The following is a 23,233-nucleotide window of genomic DNA, read 5'->3' as shown; positions in this document are numbered from 1 at the left end:
ACCTTGCTGCAGAGATAATGATGAAGGATTTTGCCAACTGTCCTGGCTTACATTTACGCGCTCTTTGTTTTTACCAAATACCTTGTTAGATCAAATTGATTTACATGCCATTATCAGCTGTAATCTATATATACTGCATCTAAATGTCATTTGAGTAAGGTAGACAGACAAAGCACTAAAAATGCAATGCTGGTGCCAGTAATAAGCAATTGTGGTATTTTGTCATTCTCTAAATTCTACCGAATCTCTAATTATTCAAAGTAATGGTAGATTGAAAATAAATACATTTAAAAAACATCTTAAAGTGATTATGAAGTTTTGGCATAATGCATTTCTTTTACTTTAGACAATAAAATTATTTTAACAGTTGAGAGTCTGAATTAGAATCTACAGGTTCCAAGGGAAATCATGTTTCTGAGCAAGAGCCAGCTCATTAATACAAATGTATTTAATGCATCTGTACAGCATTATCTAGGGAAGCATTATATATGGAAATGTAAGCGCAGCGTAGTTCTAGTGGAAAGACTAACAGCTGTACATCGTCGCTTCATTAGCTTGGTAACTCCTAGCCAATCACATATAAGCCAATGCTTTATATGTCTGCTCACAATCACATTACTGTTTCAGTGCACTAACATGGCAACCTCCACCACCCAACCGCCACCAGTTGAGTCCCATCCTGCACAGGGGTAGGCTCCTCGCCCCTGCCTCCCATCTCCGGCAGGATATGAATGTTCCGAGAACAACTTCTTCGGACCACCAGATGGGGCTTACGCCAAAGAGAGACATTACATTTCTGTTTTATATTCATCAAATAAATGTCATCTTACATTTCACTCAAATCTGCAAGTCTTCCTGATAGAAGTGATTTTAAGTTCCTCTAATTTAAAAGAGAATACTCTATTTGCTTTTATCTCTGTTATTCAAGCAATTATTTCACAATAATGCCTTTGTGTAATGTTTTAGAATTTGGATGGATGGATGGTGTCTGATGTCACTGAGGTCCTGACTATCTTTTAATGACAACGAATGGATCTACAGTATACACAATTGCAAATCAGCAGTAATCATGAGCCTTCACGTATCAAATCGAAGTATACTCTCAATATACAGGTGAAGAGTGCACAGACCCGACACTACACTTGATCACTGAGGGAGGCATGAGTGAGCATGTTGGGGAGGGCTTTGCAGTTGCATTCGCATCCTCCGCGGTCCCACAAGGACAAACAGGAATGTACTATGGCTTACTTTATAAAGTAGCTTGCGCCTTCCTCGGTGAAACCTTCTTCCCATCCCCGCGGTAAATCTGGAGGGAGAAAAATATTTGTAGAAAACTCTATTAAGGCGCAGCAAGTTTCTAACGAAACAGAAAGTAGCCCATCAATTATGCAGAGGACGTGTTTTCACCTCCTCACTTTAAACACACTTAAAGCGGGATCCGATGAAAGTTTTCATCGCACACAGTGCAAGCATTTTGATTTTTCCGTACCTGATCGAATCATGTGTCCGGAGTTGACAGGTTCGCCAGTGCGGGGATGAAGCCAAGTAGTGTTGTGAGTTTTGTCGCTGAAAAAAGAAACACCTGTTACGAGACCCATCGCAAAGGTGCGGATTTCTGATAAATACATTCATCAGTATCGCGATTAAACCTTGTGTATAGTTGCTCACTTGATGAAAAAGACCCTCCCATCCCTGCATACTCCGTAGGACCAGTGATCAGGTAGTGTATCCCGCCCGAGCGGAGCCGCCATGATCCCCGTTTAAAGTGAGAGCTGCGTCGCAGAGTTTCCAGAGAACCGGACGGTCCGATAATCGCCACTAGGGTTGCACTGCTGTTAAAGGGGCAGGCCAAACTTGAGAAGAAAGTCTTTGTCCCAGTTTATAAGCCGACAGAAAAGAATAAGGGCAGGGGATCATTGATCAGGCGGGGTGTTGATGCTGCCAGTGCACAGATGTCGCACACGAAATTCCACCGGTTATTCTGACAGAAGACAATGCTGTATGAACTTCTTGCTTGTGTTCACAGATTTAAGTCACACTTTAAAACCTGGAAAGATCAACATTTCCGAAGTCCACATCGAGTCACTCGCACGTTCTGAAACGCTGCTCTTTTACTACTTTGAATATAACAGACCTCAGGGTCTGTATTCAGGTTTGACAACATTTATCCCACAACACTATTTTTTTTTTTTTTGTGGGACAAATGTTGGTTGGCATTATATATATATATATATATAAACTGGACAGTCAATTCCCTTATACACACACACACATATGGTCAAGTGGTTCCCTTATATACACATACTTGTATCGTGAATATAAAAAGTCTACACACCCCTGTTAAAATCCAGGTTTTTATGATGTAAAAGAATGACAAAGATAAATCATGTCAGAACTCTTTCCACCTTTAATGTGACCTATAACGTGAACAATTCAATTGAAAAACAAACTGAAATCTTTGAGGGGAAAAACCACCACTTTGATTTTATTTCACTCTTTTTGGGTAGGAGTCTATTAGCATAGCACATCTTGACGTGTTAATATTTGCCCAATCTTCTTTGCAAAAGTGCTCCAAATCTGTCAGATTGCGAGGACATCTTTGTGCACAGCCCTCTTCAGATCACCCCACAGATGATCAATTGGATTCAGGTCTGGGCTCTGGCTGGGCCATTCTAAAACATTAATCTTCTTCTGGTGAAGCCATGCTTTTGTGGATTTGGATGTGTGCTTTGGGTCGTTGTCGTGCTGAAAGGTGAACTTCAATCTACATCTTCAGCTTTCTAACGGATGCCTGAAGGTTTTGTGCCAACATTGCCTGGTATCTTAATTCCATCCACCCTGTCTAAGGCCCCGGTTCCAGCTGAAGAAAAACAGCCCCAAAGCATGATTTATGTTGCCGCCACCATGCTTCACTGTGGGTATGGTGTTCTTTGGGTGATGTGCAGTGTTGTTTTTGCACCAAACATACCTTTTGGAATTATGGCCAAAAAGTTCAACCTTGGTTTCATCAGACCAGAACACATTTTCTCACGTACTTTTGGGAGACTTGATGTTTGTTTTTGCAAACTTCAGCCGGGTTTGGATGTTTTTCTTAGTAAGAAAAGGCTAACGTCTTGCCACCCTACCCCATAGCCCATTCATATGAAGAATACGGGAGATTGTTGTCACATGTAGCACACAGCCAGTGCTTGCCAGAAATTCCTGCAGTTCCTTTAATGTTGCTGTAGGCCTCTTGGAAGCCTCCCTGACCAGTTCTTCTCGTCTTTTCATCAATTTAGGAGGAACGTCCAGTTCTTGTTAATGTCTCTGTTGTGCCATATTTTCTCCACTTGATGATGCCTGTCTTCACTGTGTTCTATGGTATATCTAATGCTTTGGAAATTCTTTTGTACCCTTCTCCTGACTGATATCTTTCAACAATGAGATCCCTCTCATGCTTTGGAAGCTCTCTGCAGACCATGGCTTTTGCTCTGAGATGTAACTAAGAAAATGTCAGGAAAATCCTACTGGAACAGCTGAACTTTATTTGAGATTAATCAGAGTCACTTTAAATGATGGCAGCTGTGTAATGACTTCTATTTAACATGAGTTTGAATGTGATTGGTTAATTCTGAACACAGCCACATCCCCAGTTATAAGAGGGTGTGCACACTTATGCAACCAGGTTATTGTAAGGTTTTTAATTTAAATTTTCCCCCACGAAGATTTCAGTTTGTTTTTCAATTGAATTGTTCACATTATTGGTCACATTAAAAGTGGAAAAAGTTCTGACATGATTTATCTTTGTCTCATTCGTTTACATCACAAATACCTGGCATTTTAACAGGGGTGTGTAGACTTTTTATATCCACTGTATATGGTCAAGTGGTTCCCTTGTATACATAAATACATGTATATGGGCAAGCAGTTCCCTTATATAAATAAATACATGTATATGGGCAAGCAGTTCCCTTATATAAATAAATACATGTATATGGTCAAGTGGTTCCCTTATATAAATAAATACATGTATATGGGCAAGCAGTTCCCTTATATAAATAAATACATGTATATGGGCAAGCAGTTCCCTTATATAAATAAATACATGTATATGGGCAAGCAGTTCCCTTATATAAATAAATACATGTATATGGTCAAGTGGTTCCCTTATATAAATAAATACATGTATATGGGCAAGCAGTTCCCTTATATAAATAAATACATGTATATGGTCAAGTGGTTCCCTTATATAAATAAATACATGTATATGCTCAAGTGGTTTTTATTGTCATTTCAGCCATATACAGCTAGTACAGTACACAGTGAAACAAAACAACGTTCTTCCAGGACCATGGTGCTACATAAAACAACATAAAAACAAACACAGAACTTCGTGAGACTACACAGAACTAAATAAGACCTAAGAAAGTGGGTATGTATGGTATGTATGTTTTTAAGGGAACTGACAGTCTAGTTATAGATTTATATTAAAGCTACTTTAGTATTAGTATTAGACATTTATTATGCTCACAGAACTTACATTTTCTTCATCTGTTTTTTTGTTTTTTGTTTGTTTTGAACAGTAGACAATGATTTCAATAAGTACAACAATACAGGGTGAGTGGTTATTTTAGTCAGGCTCACCCTGTCTGTCCCTGCAAAAAGATCAGACTGAGAAACAATCATTCTGTCCTCCTTTCCTAGACATCTTTAGAAAGTCAAGTTCTCTGAAGGGTATCCATTTGTAAATTCCCACTGCTTCGGCCTCAACACAAGTATGACAAAACTGCTAATTTTATTAATGTATATACTGCATTGTCTAGACAGTTGAATGGCATACACATTGCTAATGTAAAAGGTTTATTAGGTTTTCCTTTTTTCAGAATTAACTGACTTAACTAACTCTCCATAGCTGGTAAATGGACACCTGCGCATGAGCTAATAGTTGGACAAGGATGCACCACCTTATGAAACCAAACGTGCCATTACTTCTCATAGTATGAAATACAGTATCTCTGACACAAAACTGTCACATACTGTACCTAGAGACTCTCCCATGCATTCCTACCAATAACAATAGAAACACACCTGGCCAAACATCTTGCTAGGGCAGGGCAGAGTCACAACAAAAGAAACAATCCAAATGCAACAACAGTTGATTATCCTTCCACTAGCCCATGCTATTTATAGCCACCTACAGAGTTTGTAGTGGCTGACAGTTGACGGTTAACCTTATACTGTAGAACAAACTGTATGATATACTGTCGGCCTATACTTATACATAGAACAAGCCATTTTTAAGCAAAACCAACACTTTCCAACACTTGCCTACTGAGTGGCGTAGTCCCACATCAGTAGATTGTGTGATTGATTACAACAGCAGGCAATTGTGTAAAAATAATATTAACATAACATTAAAGTGCATGTTATTTTCTGGTAGGTTGGGAGAAATGTAACATTACTTTTGGTTTATGTACTCAGATTACATAATCCAAAACATCTGTTTTTAGACTTAAAATAAAAATCAATCAGATTACTGTTAATTTTATGAAGTACATTATTCAGAATTATTGCATTAATAGACAATGTCAGTAAATTGTTAATTAATGTATCATTTTCTGATTGTATAGAGCAGGAATTTTCAAGGCATCCATGACAAATTTCAAAGAAAAAAAGTGTAAAAAACATTTTTTTTTATGTTCTAACATTATCACATTTCATTCAGAAATAATGAGATGAATCAAGATTATTTTATTCTATTGGCAGTCATAGTAAGAAATAAAAACAGTTCAAAATAAATCAGGATTTAATTTAATATGTTATTAAAAAAATCTTAATTGTAAGAAATAAAGTTTTTATTCACTATTCTCTATAAAGCTGCTTTGAAACAACATTTATTGTAAATAAGTAAATACAATAAAATACTCTATACAAATACATTTGAATTGAAATGTTTATTATGCTTATAAATCTAACAATACTCTTGTTTAAGAAAGATTTATTGTCACCTTAATATAAAGTAAATATTTTCCAGATGCTATTTGAATAATTTCTTTTGGCTTTAGTACAATGACAATAAAAAAGATAATGATTTAATTTAGTAAACAAGAAGTCTTTATAATATCACATTTACTTTTTTCTCACATAGGGTCATTTGCTTCAAAAAGTTTGAAAACCTCTGGTATTGAGCACCTCCATTTAGAGAACTCATTGTAATCATTAAAACATTTTCTTTTAATCTCTCGTTTTTTCTCTTAAAGGAGTATAGGGAATATTTCTGTGGCAGAATTATGTGTAAAATTATTTAGAGCAGGTTTAATTAAATGTTCCACATTTCTTTTTCGTGTTGGGTGAATAAAGGTGACATTGGTGAAGGTTTCAATCTATCAGCTTCCATCACTTTTGACTCCCTTTGTCCAAGCAGAGAGTGAGCCATCTCAAACATAACATTACAATAACGCTAACACTGCGCCAAACCAGACTTGTCCAGTTTCCTCATGCCATCCATAAATTTCATCCAGGTGTAAGAGGCACAGCTCAAGGTCATGCCGCATGTGTTAATGAACCACAGGTTCACACTGTATTAATGGAAACAGCTGGCAGGCAAATAAAGTATGTCTTTCATATTTAAATTCACTATTTTCATTTTTAATTTTTTTTAAATGCAACATACATAATTGCTCTTTATGTTCAGATGTGTGGTTTTAATTTCATAAAAATATATTGTATGAATAGAAGGGGATTTTGTGAACAGTTTCCCTTGAACAAAACATGTAAAAAAAAAAAAAGGATGCCTTGTATCTCTGATTTACACTCTGTTCTTGTCAAAACAGCCAGTTGACTCCAGCGGTATCTACATCAAACACTTCACAGTCATATAAATATTTTAGCACAGAATCCCTTTGGAGTTGGGGGGATCTTTTGTCGGCATGCCTTTTGTTGGTTTGATGCAATGTTTCCCTCTGGATGTCTTAAACACCAACAGAAGAGACATTTGATGATACCCAATGGAAAAAGATGGTATTATGCCACACATTACTGAGATTCCACTTAATAGCACAGTTTTCAACTCCAAGGTGGCTTTAATCACTGACTCACAATTTATCATTTGATTATTTGGACCACAAAAAAAAACAAACAACTAGGCTATAGCAAACACGTTATATTCTAAGAAACTCTTGTTCATGTAAGAACATACACTAAATGTATATAATTATAAACCGAATTCACTGAGGGCACTTTTATATTGTGTCAGCAGTTTTATAAAGCCAGACCTCTTGGCTTTGGCTGACAGTTCGTCAGGGCAGAAAAGCTGATTTGGGAGTAGGTGTGATTGACAGGCATGTAACCCTACAGAAGCAAACCAGTGCTGTGGGACTTTAGTGCAGACCCCAGTCCACATTTCCATGTTATGCCCCCAGTCTGTCTAAATAACACCATATGCCTCAGACAGGCCACAGAGCATGTTCAGCTAATAAGCTTGTTTGAATTAAGGGCTTTTTGTAATACAATTACACTTAAAAGGTATTTCGTCTACTCCCACATAATCAGTGTTGGTGTGCAGTCCTGCACATCTCTGCAGTGTAAGTAGTACTGAAGGTTTCTTCACTACTGCCAGTAGCTCACAATGCAGCAAGGTGACTCAGTGTTACCTCTGTCTCTTAGGAGTGGTTCATACTGAGGCAACTGCAGTTAAATCCTCAAGAAGTTGTCTTCCAGTCTCTATGCATGCACCATTCATTAACTGTGGTTTAGCAAGGCTCTCTTAACAGTTAGAAACTGGTCTGGGCTAGACTGAGGCAAGGATGCACAAAACGCATGCATTTAATTTATCTATATGTATGTGTGATTATAATGAATACATTTGCAGATATAAGAGCATCCTAAAACCTCAGTACATCCCATGCCATGATAATATGCACACCTCTATTTGTGAAAGTAATGCTTCGAAGTCCTATACTTCATTGAACATTTTGTGGAAAATTTTAATGTTATTTTAGTTCCCAGTTAAAGATCCTATCTCATCTCATTGATGAGACCCCTGAAAGCCCTGAATACATTTTGAATGATGAAATTGGTACTATTCATAATAGACCATTATGGCTTTTCAGAATTTAACAACACATATCTACTCTGCTATGGCAATTAGAGGATTGAAATGACAGCTTTTTGTATAAAAAAAACAAAACAATTAAACATAGATGTCAAATATGTGTAAAGCTTTTAGGAGTAAATGTGTCAGTTATGAAAAGCTGGCTAAAACCATCCACCTCTTATCACATTTCTTAAGACATTTTCACATATTTAACACAAAAATGAAAATACCCATTATGAAAAATTACTTTTAACACCATGTCACTCATCATACTGGTTCATTAAAATATATTCTCTTCTACAGCATGTTAATGATCATTTTACACATTTTTGTAAGAATTTGGTAGTTTTAGCACAAATTACAACTGGCTTGTGTACACTGACCTCTAGTGGAAATGAGCTCTATACACTTTAAACAGTATTTGGGGCAAAAGGCAACCTTTAATTATTTGCAAATATGAATCAGGCCCAATAAAGGTGGGGCCTGTGAAATTGAATTCCATTAAAACTTAGAGTAGCTTATGATAAACAGATACAAAATTATGCCTTTTTTTTTTACTATTAATATCCACTTTCACAGCGATTCAAATTATTCATGCATATCACCACCAACTGGGCATGTAGAATTTACAGTACATGTATTTAAACATTGATCTGATTCTCACTCACAACTATCATATTGCTAATGAAGACATAAATTTAACCACCGAATCGTATGGATTACTTTTATGCTGCCTTAAGTGCTTTTTGGCACTACAAAGTACTGGCCACCATTAACATGCATTGAGGACTAGCAGAGACGAAATGTTCATTTAAAATTTTCATTTGTGTTCAGAAGTCATACACATCCATGATGGTGTAAAAGGGGGAGTAAAAAAATAAAATTTTCATATAACTATTCCTTTAAAAGGTTAAAGGGATTGTTCAACCAAAAATTATAATTCTCTCATTATTTTCTCACCCTCATGATATCTCAGGTGTGTATGACTTTCTAGAACACATTTGAAGAAAAATATCTCAGCTCAGTAGGTCCTTAAAATGCAAGTGAATGGAGATTTATCTATTGAGAATCAAAAAAATAAAAAATCACTTAGTCAGCATAAACTTCCATATGACAACAGCTGTTAATGTCTTCTTAAAGTGACACAAATGATTTTGGTGCTAAAAAGAAAAAAAAAAATTTTTTTTTTTTTTACTCTAAATCATGCTTCTGGTTAGAAGCGGTATGCATGTGTGACGTAATCACACATGCATACAAATAAAAGATCTCAGAGAATTCTATGTATTTTCACCAACACTGCCAAACCACAACTTGTGTCTACCAAGGCCTCTAGTAATTTCCTCTTAGCCACAAATTGTTTATTAGATAAGTTCTAGGAAACTATTCTTTATGACCATTCACCCATTTATAGTCTCAAAGTATTTCCATTGGCTGAGCAGGTGCGCAACACTCTGCTCTAATTCCAGCACAATAGGGAAATTATTCTAGAAGCTGGCATACAAAATGAGAATAAATTCACACTGACAGCAATAAAAACACTACATTAATTGATCCAAATACTTTTTATTTGTCCAAAAACTGCTAATTTAAGCCACCAGTGCAGAAGCTGTGGAGGATTCGCTGTGGATAAAAAAAAAATAATAATTAAAAGAATCCTTTAAAAAAAAAAAAAAAAACACCTTTGAAAGACAAAAGTTTTTGTATGAAGGGGACTGGCAGCAGTGGCACAATGGAGCCACACTGCTAATTTACCTCCAGGATTTGTCTAGCACATAAGAAATATCGAAATTCTTATAAGGGGAAGAATAGGACAATGAAATGTGCTCTGCATAATTGGGAAGCTCATATATATATATATATATATAAAAATCAAGCTACTGTAATTTGAAGTGAACACTCACTACTTCCAGTTGGGTGCAAGTACTCTCTTAGTCTTGTAGTAGCGGGCGAGCCTGTGGATTCTACTCTCAACCAGAATCAGACGGAATTTGGCATCCTTGTCCTGCATAAATACAAGCATCAACCATGAAGCAAAACCATTTCAATTCAACATTGTTTTAATTCCTTCAGAACAAAATCTAAAGGGTTCCACATTACAATTTGCAGGTCAATTGCCAGGGAAAGCATTTTAAACAGGGCTGAACTGTGCTTAGCTTTCATATGCCTGCAAAGCAAAGATTTGTAGGTTATGAACCTAATGTTTATGTTTCACTACCTTTCTGTTCCTTTCCAAGTGCTTCCTCACAGCGACAGCCTTCTTGATGAGGTGGTACAGATCCTCAGGCAGGTCAGGGGCCAGGCCTTTGGCCTTCAGGATCCTAAGGATCTTGTTGCCAGTGACAAAACGCACCTGGGCAACACCATGAGAGTCCCTCAAGATCACACCTGAGGAAAAAGCCATTACAATGAACAGTTCGACCATTGCTGTGTAGACATTGTGGCCTGATAGAAATGTTCTATTATGAAAACATCCTGTGCTCAGGTCAGTCAAAATATGTAAGCACAGCTAAATGACACTTTCATGAGCATTAAGGTATTCTATTCTAGTAAAATGAGTACTAGACTGGAACAAAGTAATCAGAAAAACAAACCATGGTAAACGTCCCTTGATAAGAGTGTAAATGTACCTATCTGTGAGGGGGTCAGACCCTTCTTGGCCAGTTTGAAGATTTGATCTTTGACATCATCAGATGTCAGTTTGAGCCACTGAAAGAAAACACAATCTGGTTAAGTCTGATGGTTTTTAAAGGTTTTTAGCAATTGATAAAGGCATTACAGTTGCAGAGAATAGGGCATGTGAATAAATGCACTTACTGTAGGGACACTTCTTCTATAGGGCAGCGCCGACTGGGACAAACCCTTGCTGAATGCAATAAAAAAAACAGTTTTATCAGTTTTACAGAACAAAACAAACATTCATTTACAACATACAATTGAGAATTGTTATGCTTGTGCTTCACACTATAACAAGCTATCCAGTTTCCATATTACCCAACAGCAGGTAATATTAAGAAAGTGTAGGGAATGAAAGGATATGAGCCCTCAAAACATAAAAATAAGGCTTACAATTTTCTCAAACATCCTACAAGTACTTACTAAACGCTAATCACGAAAAATAGCCAGAGCCACGGTAAAGTACATCCGATACACAAGCGTCCGTTGTGCGAATGTATTTGGCATGATAGCTGACCATTCACGCCTTACTCACACAAATGAAAGCGATCGGAAGATTTCACGTGAGGTCGGGCTCCGGTTAGAAAGAACTGCCACTACATCACACGTGATAGTGCCATCACGGTGGAGAACGTGGAAGCAGATTCTGATTATTTATAAACATTTTAATCCCAATTGTCATCATAAACTATGTAATACAGTGCTATCTGCATTTAGGGTTAGCAGTATTATCCTCAAAAGTTGTTTTGGATGGCAAAAATAACACTTACCCAGGAGCGTGCATACGACCCATAATGGCGGTTTTAAGAGCGAGGACAGAAAGAGCGAGCCTACTCCGACAGGAAGTGGAGAAGGGAGGCGGAAGTGATGTAAAATAGAACTTCCTATTTTAAGTTGGACTGTTTCGGAGTTTAATTCAAGTTAAGTTCAATCAGCATTTGTGGCATAATGTTGATTACCATAAAAATGTCTCTTAATAATAATAATAATAATAATAATGCCCTTTGCAAAGTGTGTCGCCCTGATTTTAATATCGGACACGGTACTCAGCACATTAAATCACTGCTGCACAGTTTGTATGTATTTTGCCTGCCCCTGCCATCCAACCCCTCCGTTTACACGCATATTGTTTATGTCTTGTAGCTATACTTTTAAAATAGTGAGAATTTTAATGTTCAAAAATTGTCTCAATGGAACACTGATTTTTGCTTTTTCTTTTTTTAAAGAAAAGAATGAATGAGTCAAAATATTTTTTTATGGTAATCAATATTATGCCACAAATGCTGTCGATTGAGCATAACTTGTATTGAATCCAGAACATTCCTTTAAACATTTTTATGAAGAAACCTACATCAATGCTACATAATAATAATTATTATTATTATTGTTGTTGTTGTCATTATTATTATATATTTTTCATTCATATAAAAATAATTTTCCCGTTTTTTTTTTCGTTTAAAAAAATTAAGGGTTATTTATTTATTATAATATTGAGCTTTTAATATATATATTTTAATTTTTATATGAATGAAAAACATATAATAATAATGACAACAATAATAATAATAATTATTATTATTATGTAGCATTGATGTAGACATGACTATTTTAAAAATGTTAAATAATAAGAAATGCGTAAAAGTATTTTTATTTATTTTATACAAATAATAATAATAAAAAAATAAATAATGAATGGATGAATTAATGAATTAATCTATTTTCTTACACTTTCAATCATTTCAAATTCACCAGAAGGTGGCGCTCAAAGAAAATCCGGCCGCTCTAAATAAGCAGCACAGAAAGGCTGGTAGAATGGGAATTAGCATGAAACCGTTGGAACAAAAATAGGCGGACCTTGGCGGTTCTGACGGTGTCTCTGACGGCAAAGACGAGATATGACGAGAAAATAAAGGGAATCAAAGGACTGGATTCTTACGCGCATAGTGACTGGTCAGGGGAGGTCAACCTGAAAAGGCTGTGTTGTGGTGCTTTTGCAGACAGCCTGAATGTTTGCAGACATGGTTGCTTGCGATAATCAGAACTGTCCTATACAGTGGTTCCATTTAGGTTGCGTGGGACAGCGCACCAGCCAGAGAAGAGTTATGGCAATGCGATGCTTGTACATGTCTGTGACTTATCACCCACAACCTACCTCATACATTTCCAGTTATCTTTTCTATGGACTCTTTATAAATGTCTTCATCTAAATGTATTTACATGTTAAATATGTAAAGAAACTGAAATTAAGTTATGTAATTGTGTATTGCAATCCAAACTGATTTTGCACAATTCTTCCTTAATACAGATAAAGGAGGCAGAATTTCATTCAGTCTTTGTGTATTTTATTTACAGAGATGGCTAAAAATCATTACATGTGAGAAGTGGCATTACAAAATCTTTTGAAAAAAAATATATATATATATATATATATATATATATATATATATATATATATTTACATATTAGATGTGAGCATGGTGTATAATTCTAACACGACGGCTTCACAAAAATACTTGGACACATATTGGTCAAAGCACAGCACACAACCACAATTTTATCCAGCAAAGTCTTATCCTCCCCCTCACAAGGCACCACATATCCCAGGCCCAGTCAGGATCACACTCCAACATTTCATAGGCAGGTTTGCCTGCAAACACAGTCACCAAATAAATAGCTATGTAGCCTAGATGTACAACATTTAAAAATGATTAACGTTACGCTTTAGTACATTGGTAACTTAAGCTCATTTTCTAGCCATTTCATGCTAGTTAACAGTTAACATTGGCCTAACGTCAAATCTAATGGTCTGGTTAAATCAAACAAAACACGCTGGTTATTTGCCCACAACATAACATTTGGGCCTCCTTACTGCTGCTATCCATGCCATTCGTCGCACTTTTTGTCACCTCTGAAACATGGCTTGTACTATTATTTTTCCACGCTGGAAAACGATAAAAGGATTTTCCGTTCTTAAGCTTTATGCCACTTCTATCGTGAGAACGACTAATGCAGTTTATAACACAGCAGGTAGACGGCATCTTGAACACTGCGTTCTTCCCTCCATGCAATCAAGTCTGGCGCCTTCTGTTTGTGCCGCGGATTCCCAAAATGCTTTGCGTTCACCACTGGTAATACGTCACGATGACGTCACATTAGCAATCTCTATTCGTCAGATAGCCAACGATGGTCTGAATAATAATTTTCCTGTTCTAACTCTTCATTGTGTATTTTAATCCAACGTTATCAAAGTTTCTCAGTGTCATTCAGGTGTTACTTATTTAAAAAATTTGATTTAGTGAACAAATATCTTTAAAAGATATAATCAATCCTGAGATTTGAATTCAGCCCAATGGATGATCTGGCATTATGAGCCCCCATGCGCTCCCTTGAGGAAGATCACTTTTTGTCTCAAAGGAAACAATTATTAGCCAGCGACCCCCAGCATGATCTACATGGACGCGCTCTCTGTCTCCTCCTGTTGCTCGAGTCGGTTAACGCTCGCCAGCAAGTCATCATCATCATCACCAGTCTGAGATAGCGGACAGTCAGGAAGCAAGCGGGAATGAAAGGAAGCAGAAAACATCCGAGATAGCCCGCTAGAAATCCACCTGACAACGTAAGTGCCATTATTTAATTGTGAATATCGCAGCGGGCACCTTAACAGACATACAGAATCAGCCATTCAACTTTTCGCCTTTAAAATGGTCAGCGGTGAGTTTCGCTGTCCAGTGGAAAGCTAATGAAATTAGCCTCCATATGTGTCGAGATCAGCTACCCTGGCCAACCTTAGTACTGTAATATAATGTGGCTTCCCAGCATAACCGTATATATTTGTAGTGTCACTTTTATATAGTGGACCGCTAACTGCCTGTTACTGTTTTTCCTTAGTAACGGATTTATTGGACTGCTGGGCTGCCAATCAGTGCTCGTGTCTAAAAAGCTATTTAGCTGCCTACTTAAGACAGCCTTTTGTTGAATCGTCGACGCGTTTTATTTGAAATGCCAGTTCTTTCTATTCGAATTCTTTTTAATGTCTAATTCCAAAAAGGCTTCGAATCTTAAGTGTCAGTGATGCCTAAAAATGTTGTCTATGTAGGCAGCTCGCTTGGTTTTGTGACACAGCCAGTGCGTTTCATGACCAAATGTCTTATTTGTCATCCGCGGGTGCTTATTTTCCAGATGTCCTGTTTAAAGGGACTCTTCACCAGCTGCGTTGTGATGGCGAGCGTGCTGTCCTGTGTCAAGGCAGTGCCAATAAGTATAGACAAAACTAAGGTGAAGCTCCCAGAGGCGGCAGTCAAAGAGTCACCTCAGAGTGTGGTAAGATAACAGCTATTTGATTAAAGTATCAAATTATATGAATGTTATTATAAGTGTCAGGACAATCGCCAAATATTCTTGTAACATAAGCATCCTTTGTTTATTTATTTAGTGGGGGGGTGGGTTCTCAACCATTTGAAAGCATTCAAAATGATCATATCTGTTTATCTTAAGAGCAAAAATAAATATCTCTGACTCTGTCTAGGACACTGGATTACATTATGACCGTTATCTCAGGGAAGTTATTGATTTCCTTGAGAAAGATCAACATTTCAGAGAGAAGCTTCACAACACAGACATGGAAGATATAAAGGTAAGAAACAGTTAGGCCCTGTTTGTGTTGCATAAGCGGCAAAACAAAGGTCGCACAGTGTTAATCCGTTGACTTCTGCTGATTTCAGCAAGGAAAGCTGGCTAACGAGCTTGACTTTGTCAGCCACCATGTGAGAACCAAACTGGACGAACTAAAAAGGCAAGAGGTCAGTCGTTTGAGGACCCTGATCAAAGCCAAGCACGGCGTTGAAGGAGGGAATGGTAAGAAAGGCCATTAAAATAATACCTGAAAGCTTTTAAATGCATTATCGATTGCTTTTTGGTTTTATACACACATGCTGATGCGTTTTGTTTCTCAATTCTAATTAGTCAGTTCTGTCTCATGACTGGCTGGTCCATTAAAAAAGGGTCCTGTTAATGTATCCATGAAAATTGAAGAGTAATCCCTTACAATTTATTGTTTACACGCTTCATTTAGATTTTCATGGCAGTAGTTTTCCTTCGAGACAAAAATATGACATTAATTGCACTGACGCCGGTTCGAATCCCGCCCAAAGCCCAAACAAGACTCATGAAACTCATGAAAGATTAAGTGTATGAAGGGTTGGGTTGAGAATCAAGAACCAATCCCTATTTAAAACCATCTGCATTGAACATCTGCATTCTTCCACAGTGGTCAGCTCACCGTTCTAAGATACTCAGACAATGTTTCCTGCTTTTCCACAGTTGGCTAAATCTGGACATAATATAAATTATAACTAATCTTGCAATCAGAATCTAATGGAACTGGAAATTAAACAAGCACTGTTAATGCATTGTGTACGTTTGTTCTGTGAGACTTAAAGGTTAAGTTCACCCTAACATGAAAATCCTCTCATTATTTACTCACTCTCATGCCATCCCAGATGTGTATATCTTTCTTTCTTCTGCTGAACACAAACTGGGTTTTCCAGCACTTAACATTTTAAGAAGAATATTATGAAAGCCAAAAGATGAACTCTGCATTCATTCGGTCATTTATTTATGTTGCAAGAAGGGATATTTATTTTCTTTGGATATTTTTTTTTACTTATGTATTATTTTGTTTGTTGCATTGCTTTGATAACATCTTAAGTTTCTTGAGCAAAGTTTATTATAATAATAATATAACAACAGTTAACAAAATGTTAAACTTAAATGTGGCATACTGTTATATTTAGCATTTTGGTAAGGTTGATATTTATTTATTTATTTCCTTTGACATTGTTTGTCTTGTTCCAAATAAAGAGGAAGTAGTTTTAATGTATAAAGTATTTAATTCACTGACTGGAGTTCCAAAAATAGGCATTAAAATATGGTTATTTTATATTATATATATATATAAATATAAACCAATTTTTATTGATTTTACAGGAAACTTTTACAATATTGTAATATATGTTGTCATTGTGATGTAAAATTACTCCTCGTGATGTAAGATTGTGGTCTCATCGCCCACCCCATGCTTGTGTTCTGCAGATGAAAGAAAGTCGTACACATCTGGGATGTAAATTATGAGAGAACTTTCATTTTCGGGTGAACTGTATCTTTATATCAGTGTAATTACTTGCTGGTTGTTCATATGACAATGTGTAGTTAAAGATGGGCTAGCTGTGGCTCAGGTGGTAGAGCGGGTTGGCCACTAATCGCAGGGTTGGTGGTTTGATTCCCGGCCCAAACGACTCCACATGCCGAAGTGTCCTTGGGCAAGACACTGTCCCCCCAAGTTTCTCCCAATGGCAGGCTAGCGCCTTGCATGGCAGCTCTGCTGTCATTGGTGTGAATGTATGGGTGAATGAGTCACAGTGTAAAGCGCTTTGAAAACCGCTAAGGTTAAAAAAGCACTATAAAAGTGCAGACCATTTACCATAAAGGTTTGTTACAGTGCTTTTTGTTATCAGTCCCTTTAATGGAATTGTTAAGGAACCAGAATAATTTCTTGGAACTGGAATCAAAACCAGAATTGCTTGTGGTTGGAATTGTCCTTACAATGTAATGGATCATAATTTGAGAGCATTCTCTGAAGACAGTACTCTCTTGTGTTTATCAGATATTGCAGTAGATCACCAGGCCTTACTCAAACAATTTGAATATCTAAACCACATGAACCCTCACACATTTCAGGTGGAAGATCTGGACAGACTCATCAAATCGGTACGTCACTACTTGTATTGTTTCCATGTTTCTCCCATCATGTTATATTTGATCTTCATAATATGAAAGCCTGCATGTTCCCATTGGATTTGTTGCTTGTAATCATAAAGTTAACTTTTTCCCCCCAAGAATTAGGATGCAGTCATTTTTGATCATGATCATTTTGTGTTGCATAAAAAAAGGCAAAAAAGTTCAAAATATCATTGTGTTGAAAGAATATATGGTATACTAGGGTTTTTCCACATATAACGTGAAACTGGACTGGTTAAAAATGTTTGAATTATGTTTCAAGGATATCTTGATACAGTCTCTAGGATTTCATCACTCTTCCACATGCACTGTAGAAGAATATCTAAAGAGAATTTTGTACTGTATATGTGTGCAATCATAGATCACAATGGTGCTCTTTGTTCTTACTCCAATGTCATTTCCCATGGCCATTTCTTACATAAAAGACAGAAAATGTATTCATGTTCCACAGACAATAGTTCAATAAGCAAAATAATAAAATACCATACACATTCTTTAGATAGCTGAAGATTCAAGCACTATCAAGGAATTGTGTAGCAGTCATAACACCACTTATTATCCTACTTCATAGGCTACAAAAGATCTGGAAAATTTCGACAAGGAAAGGCATGAAGAATTTAAAAGGTACGAGATGATGAAGGAGCACGAGAGACAGGAGCACCTGAAGACACTTGATGAGGAGGGCAAGAGGAAAGAGGAGGAGCACTATGAGGAGATGAAGAAGAAACATGCTGATCACCCCAAAGTCAATCACCCTGTAAGTGTGCAGACATGAAGTGCTGTTGATGTTAGTGAATTCACCGAATGATATGTTCGTGCTTCACTGATATTTTGGTCCACAGGGTAGTAAGGATCAACTGAAAGAAGTGTGGGAGGATGCTGATGGCCTGGACCCGGAAGATTTTGACCCCAAAACATTCTTCAGCCTGCATGGTAAAACATTCTTCAGCCTACTGCTGTCCATGCAGCTCTGCTGAATACTAGCAGTGAGAATGATATTTGGCATTTTGTATTGCAGACTCGAATGGAGATGGCTTCTTTGATGAACAAGAGTTGGAAGCCTTGTTCACTAAGGAGGTAAATGGCCTAATGATAATAACAAATATCTTCACAGAAGTGGTGGTTATTTTAGTTATAAATTGCTCTATTTTTATACAGTGTATATTATACAGATCATCTTTTTTGTTTTGTCCAGCTCGAGAAGATCTATGATCCAACTAATGAAGAGGATGACATGTTGGAAATGGAGGAGGAGAGGCTGCGAATGAGGGAGCATGTCATGAATGAGGTTAGATAATAAACTTAAGTATTTTTAAATAAATAGTCATGAATCATGATTTACATATTCTTTGCATGATCTAGCAACCATGGAAAGATTGGCCAGATCTGTGACTAGGGAAGTCTGGTTCTGGTATCAGGCCCGATCCTGTGCTCTCACACTTGTACTTGTAAAAATGCTCTGATACCGTCTGACATACAAATGTCATTGCACAAATTAAAATCACAATATATATCTTAGTGCGATTATTAAACTACAAAGGCTGCAATTTAATTAAATATATAATTTTGTCTAAACGTGCTGCACGTTTCAAAGTGAATGTGTGAAGCTGACTTTTTTACACTGAAAACAGATCAAAACAAAAGATCCATTTAAATTAAATATGTCAGAAATATATCACTACTGTATAGTTATATCACTACTGTACTACTAGTTATTCTATGCTTTATACTATGTTATATTCACTGTAGTAATAATAATATTAAATCAATAATAATTGTATTATATTAAGTAAAATCTCACATCTATTGTGCAACACTTTATTTGACAAAAATAACTTAAATTATTGTGATGTTAGGATCTATATATATAAGTTCTTCATATGATAAAAATATTACAATGTTATGTTGAAAAGTAATTGTTCTGTTCTCATTTGATTTTAAGTTCTAATTAATTATTTAAACACCCTTTTGATGATACATTTGAATTAAGCTCTCGAATAACACAAAACAATTAAAAAAAAAAATATATATATATATCATTTCAGAGAACCCTACATGTTAACATGCAGATATGCTTATGTTCATGAAAAAGAACCTGCCACTGACATTTACAAAATAATCCTTATTGATAGACAGCCTTTATATATTGCTTATTATTATGTTTTTTTCTGTGACATTTTAGATGCTGAAACATAGTAAACATGTTATCTTTATATCATCAGTCTCACTGAAAACTGCAACGTAAAAAAAGCAGATGTCATACCAGCGAATACTGAAAATTAAGTATTGTTAATCTGTCTCCAAAAAAATCCTCAAAATTCTCAGTTTTCTAAATCTGTAATCATCTGGCTTTACAGGTTGACTCCAATAAAGACAGACTGGTGTCCTTAGATGAGTTCCTGGTTGCTACGAAGAAACAAGAGTTTCTGGAACCGGACAGCTGGGAAGTGAGTGTAATTGATAGATTTATCAAATACGTAATAAGGCCATGGCTCTCCATTCATGAACATATGCAACTAAAAACAACAACAAACAAGTCAGTGCACACTTTTTTTTTTCTCTGTCCTTTACTATTGTTGCTTGTCAGATTGCACAATATGATTTTGCTAAGATCTTGTGTAAAAGCCAAGGCAAACTGTGTGACATAAGCCGTCTTTTCTGTCAGACTCTGTATGATATAATCTTAGAACTGAGGTCACGAATATCAGTGTTGACTGAACAATCAATCATGACATATTCTGATACCCTCATTGATATGTGTCGCAATTGGATGTAAAAGGGAATTTGTGGTTAATCGCTTGACCGTCGGGACTCCCTGCTGAGTTATTGTTCCAACAACGTAAAAGCACATAAAAATGGTTAAAAAAAAGAAAATTCTACTGCCAAGACAGGCTCTTTTGAAAATTTTCATTTGTGATCCCATTCAGCATTTTTTCTTCTACACTAATATGACAAATGAAATCGGAAAGCGGAGGTGCATCAATGGTTTCGTTTTTTACGTAATTTCTTAACTTATTGAAAGCTGCATATGGATATGCACGTTTAACGGCAAACCTTGAGGGGATAAGTACAAAATTGCACACTTTCACATGGTAAAGTTACTCCACGAATCGCACCCTAAATCAATCTTTTACAATTGTTTATTCTCATGCGGAATACCTGTTATTATGTAGGCGAGCTCCACGTAACAGGGAATGAGAGAGAGTTGTGGTTAGGTTGTATGTCTGTTACCCCTCCATCATTCTTAATCAGCAAGTTTGTCATACCGCCGACTGAAGAGAGCGAGATCTCAAAAAAAATAGTCGGCATGTGTGACACCCTCAACCAAAATAGTGATATTTTGAGTCTGCCAGTGTAACGCCAGCTTTAGACAGCCATCATAAGAGCTTCCACATTGTAGCACTGCGACTCCAGAGTCCAAGGCAAGTAGTTGACTGTCGGTGAGCATGTGACATTAAGCGATCAATAGTGATCTTTTACGATTCCCGAAATCTGTTTCTGATGGCAAACTTGTGTCCAAAATTGTACAGTGTGCACTGGGATTTATGTAGAATGGTTGCAATGTATTCTGAATTATCTTGGGCCAATACTTCACCTCAGACTCTAGAACAGAACCAGGCTTACACTGAGGAAGAAATGAGAGAGTTTGAGGAGCAGTTGACCAGGCAAGAGCAAGACTTGAGCCAGAAAGCAGCTGACCTTCATAAACAGCGGGAGGAACTGGAAAGACAGCAGAAGCAGCTCAATGCCCAGAAAATAGAACTGCAGCAGGTATCTCAACTCATTCGTCTTTTACATATGCTCAATTAATGAAAAGGTTTGGTTAAAGCAAACAAATAAACCCCTATTTGGTGTGACTTATTTATCAGGCTGTTGAGCATATGGAGCGGTTAAAAACACATCAAGTACAGCCTCCACCTGAGATGCATCGTAAGTAACGCTTTCATTTGTGAATCAGAAATTATTCAATGCATGTACAGGGTTTCAAAGGTGACTATTGTTTTATTGAGTACTAAGATTGTCCAACTTGTTTTCCAGTTGAACATTTATTGTGGAGAAGATTAAAGAAACATTTCACAAAGAATTTTAAGCTTTAATAGGGTTTAGTTTGAAACCTTCTTGTGCCCAAAGGCTTGTACAATAGGTGATTAACATTAAAATCATGTTTTCCCGTTCAAACATAATTACACTGCCAAATTACATGACTAATCTCATTGTTCGGCCTTCCAGAAATTGAGATTCAGATATGTACAAATGGTCCCACAATACACAGAATTTGTGATTATTAGTTCATACACTACAAATTCAGATTTAGAGCTTGTATAATGGCCACTTCAGATCACTACTTTAACATGGCAGACTCCCAGCATTTAGTTTCAAACTCTACTTTGAATTTCATCGCAGTTGGGTTTCAGTTATATATTGCACATTAGCTGATATGGTCTGCCATTAATGTGTTTCATTAGGGTTTAGATAAACACACAAGCACTGTTGGGGGTAATGTATTTTTTACACTATAATTTTCTGTCAGATGTGCACAAGGACAGTTAATACCACAGAAGGTCAACCACATTTAGTAGAAAATTTAACATTTGAGAATGTGATACGTTCTTACCTACCAATTTGAAAAATGTCCTGTGCTGCCTAAACCTATAACTGTACAAAGCTTTGTTAATTGCAGTTTAGTTTGATGTACTTTGTAATATAACAATATTCTCTATCTTGTGGCAGTGGAAGGAAATGCTGTTCCTGAGTCTACAGGACACAACCAACCTCTGCCACCCGGACACCAAGACATCCCTCCAGAACAACATAATTTACCCGCGAATCAACAAGATCTGGGACAAGGACACCAACATATACCCCAAGACAACCAGCCGATGCCTCCAGGCCACAACAACCAACCCCAAGATCCACCACAGGTGCCCCTCAATTACAACAACGTGCCATAGGACCATCATATGGCTTTTAGTGCTCAATGGTTGTGCGTGAGAGAAACTGACCTAGCGCCAGGCTTACAGAGACTTCAACAAACCGTACCTCCTGCCCAGTATGAGTCAATGATGATGTGCTGCTGTTTTGATTTTAGAAGGTAATTGGCTGGATTTAAATGCAATTGTAGGACATGCAGACATTGCTGTTTAATATAAATGTTTACTTTCTTTTCGTTATGAAACTTATCTTTTTCATATGTTGAGGATATCTTATTTTCCAATACAGTGGACTGGATGTCTGTGTGAATGCATTTGTTTTGCACATTTTAGTTTTTTCCCCCAGAAATGGCTACCCAGCGCTACATGGGACCTAGTTTTGTGGTATCAGAATATTGTTGAATTGTACTGGACATTTTATGTTTTTTGTTTTTAATTGATTAGGGCTATACTGAACTTTTAGCTGTTGCTTACATTGGGAATTTTGAGAGTGTAACTTCAGTCAGATGTGTCAATAAAAACATCTATTTGAAAACTAAAAAGTTTAAGCTTTATGAACAAGATAACAAAGCATTAAATGTACTATTCAATTACTTCAGCCAATCAACTAATGGAATTTTCACCACACATTCTAGGTATCAAATAGACCAAAAGGTTTAATCTGTTGAAAATGCTTTGGTACAGTAAAGCAGATTCAGTTACGTCGAAAGCATCAGTTTTTTTTTTATCAAATAGTTCTGTTTCATTGTATCAAGTACTA

The 23,233-nt window shown here is 36.6% G+C and overlaps 3 protein-coding genes and 1 non-coding gene across 4 annotated transcripts in view; 1 reads left to right on the top strand and 3 right to left on the bottom strand.

The window, feature by feature from the left end:
• Window positions 1–1,850, bottom strand: part of LOC127629018 (pleckstrin homology domain-containing family A member 7-like) — a 155,604-nt gene extending 153,754 nt beyond the window's left edge. The window contains 3 exon segments of the mRNA XM_052106064.1: window positions 1,249–1,306; window positions 1,490–1,566; window positions 1,669–1,850. Of these exon segments, the coding sequence (XP_051962024.1) occupies window positions 1,249–1,306; window positions 1,490–1,566; window positions 1,669–1,751 (218 nt within the window). The 5' untranslated portion in view covers window positions 1,752–1,850.
• Window positions 1,851–9,617: 7,767 nt separating this feature from the next.
• Window positions 9,618–11,597, bottom strand: LOC127631187 (40S ribosomal protein S13-like). The gene is made up of 6 exons (XM_052109257.1): window positions 11,518–11,597; window positions 10,889–10,937; window positions 10,702–10,780; window positions 10,290–10,459; window positions 9,976–10,076; window positions 9,618–9,694 (listed from the first exon to the last, which is right to left on the bottom strand). The coding sequence occupies exons 1-6, from the start codon at window positions 11,538–11,540 to the stop codon at window positions 9,661–9,663; spliced, it is 456 nt and encodes a 151-aa protein (XP_051965217.1). The 5' UTR covers window positions 11,541–11,597; the 3' UTR covers window positions 9,618–9,660.
• LOC127652016 (small nucleolar RNA SNORA19) lies at window positions 9,771–9,900 on the bottom strand. The gene has a single exon (XR_007971650.1). It is a non-coding gene; the product is annotated as a small nucleolar RNA SNORA19 (small nucleolar RNA).
• A 2,364-nt stretch (window positions 11,598–13,961) lies between the features above and the next one.
• LOC127629884 (nucleobindin-2-like) lies at window positions 13,962–23,214 on the top strand. Its single transcript, XM_052107212.1, has 13 exons — window positions 13,962–14,363; window positions 14,927–15,067; window positions 15,273–15,380; window positions 15,469–15,601; window positions 17,409–17,512; window positions 18,114–18,299; window positions 18,385–18,475; window positions 18,561–18,619; window positions 18,738–18,830; window positions 19,900–19,989; window positions 21,143–21,313; window positions 21,412–21,472; window positions 22,274–23,214. The coding sequence occupies exons 2-13, from the start codon at window positions 14,927–14,929 to the stop codon at window positions 22,492–22,494; spliced, it is 1,458 nt and encodes a 485-aa protein (XP_051963172.1). The 5' UTR covers window positions 13,962–14,363; the 3' UTR covers window positions 22,495–23,214.
• The last annotated feature ends 19 nt before the right edge of the window (window positions 23,215–23,233 follow it).

Source organism: Xyrauchen texanus, chromosome 1 (assembly GCF_025860055.1).
Source record: "Xyrauchen texanus isolate HMW12.3.18 chromosome 1, RBS_HiC_50CHRs, whole genome shotgun sequence".
In the NCBI taxonomy this organism is placed as follows: domain Eukaryota; kingdom Metazoa; phylum Chordata; class Actinopteri; order Cypriniformes; family Catostomidae; genus Xyrauchen; species Xyrauchen texanus.
The sequence above is the reverse complement of the archived record's forward strand: the minus strand, read 5'-3'. Positions and strand labels throughout refer to the sequence as shown.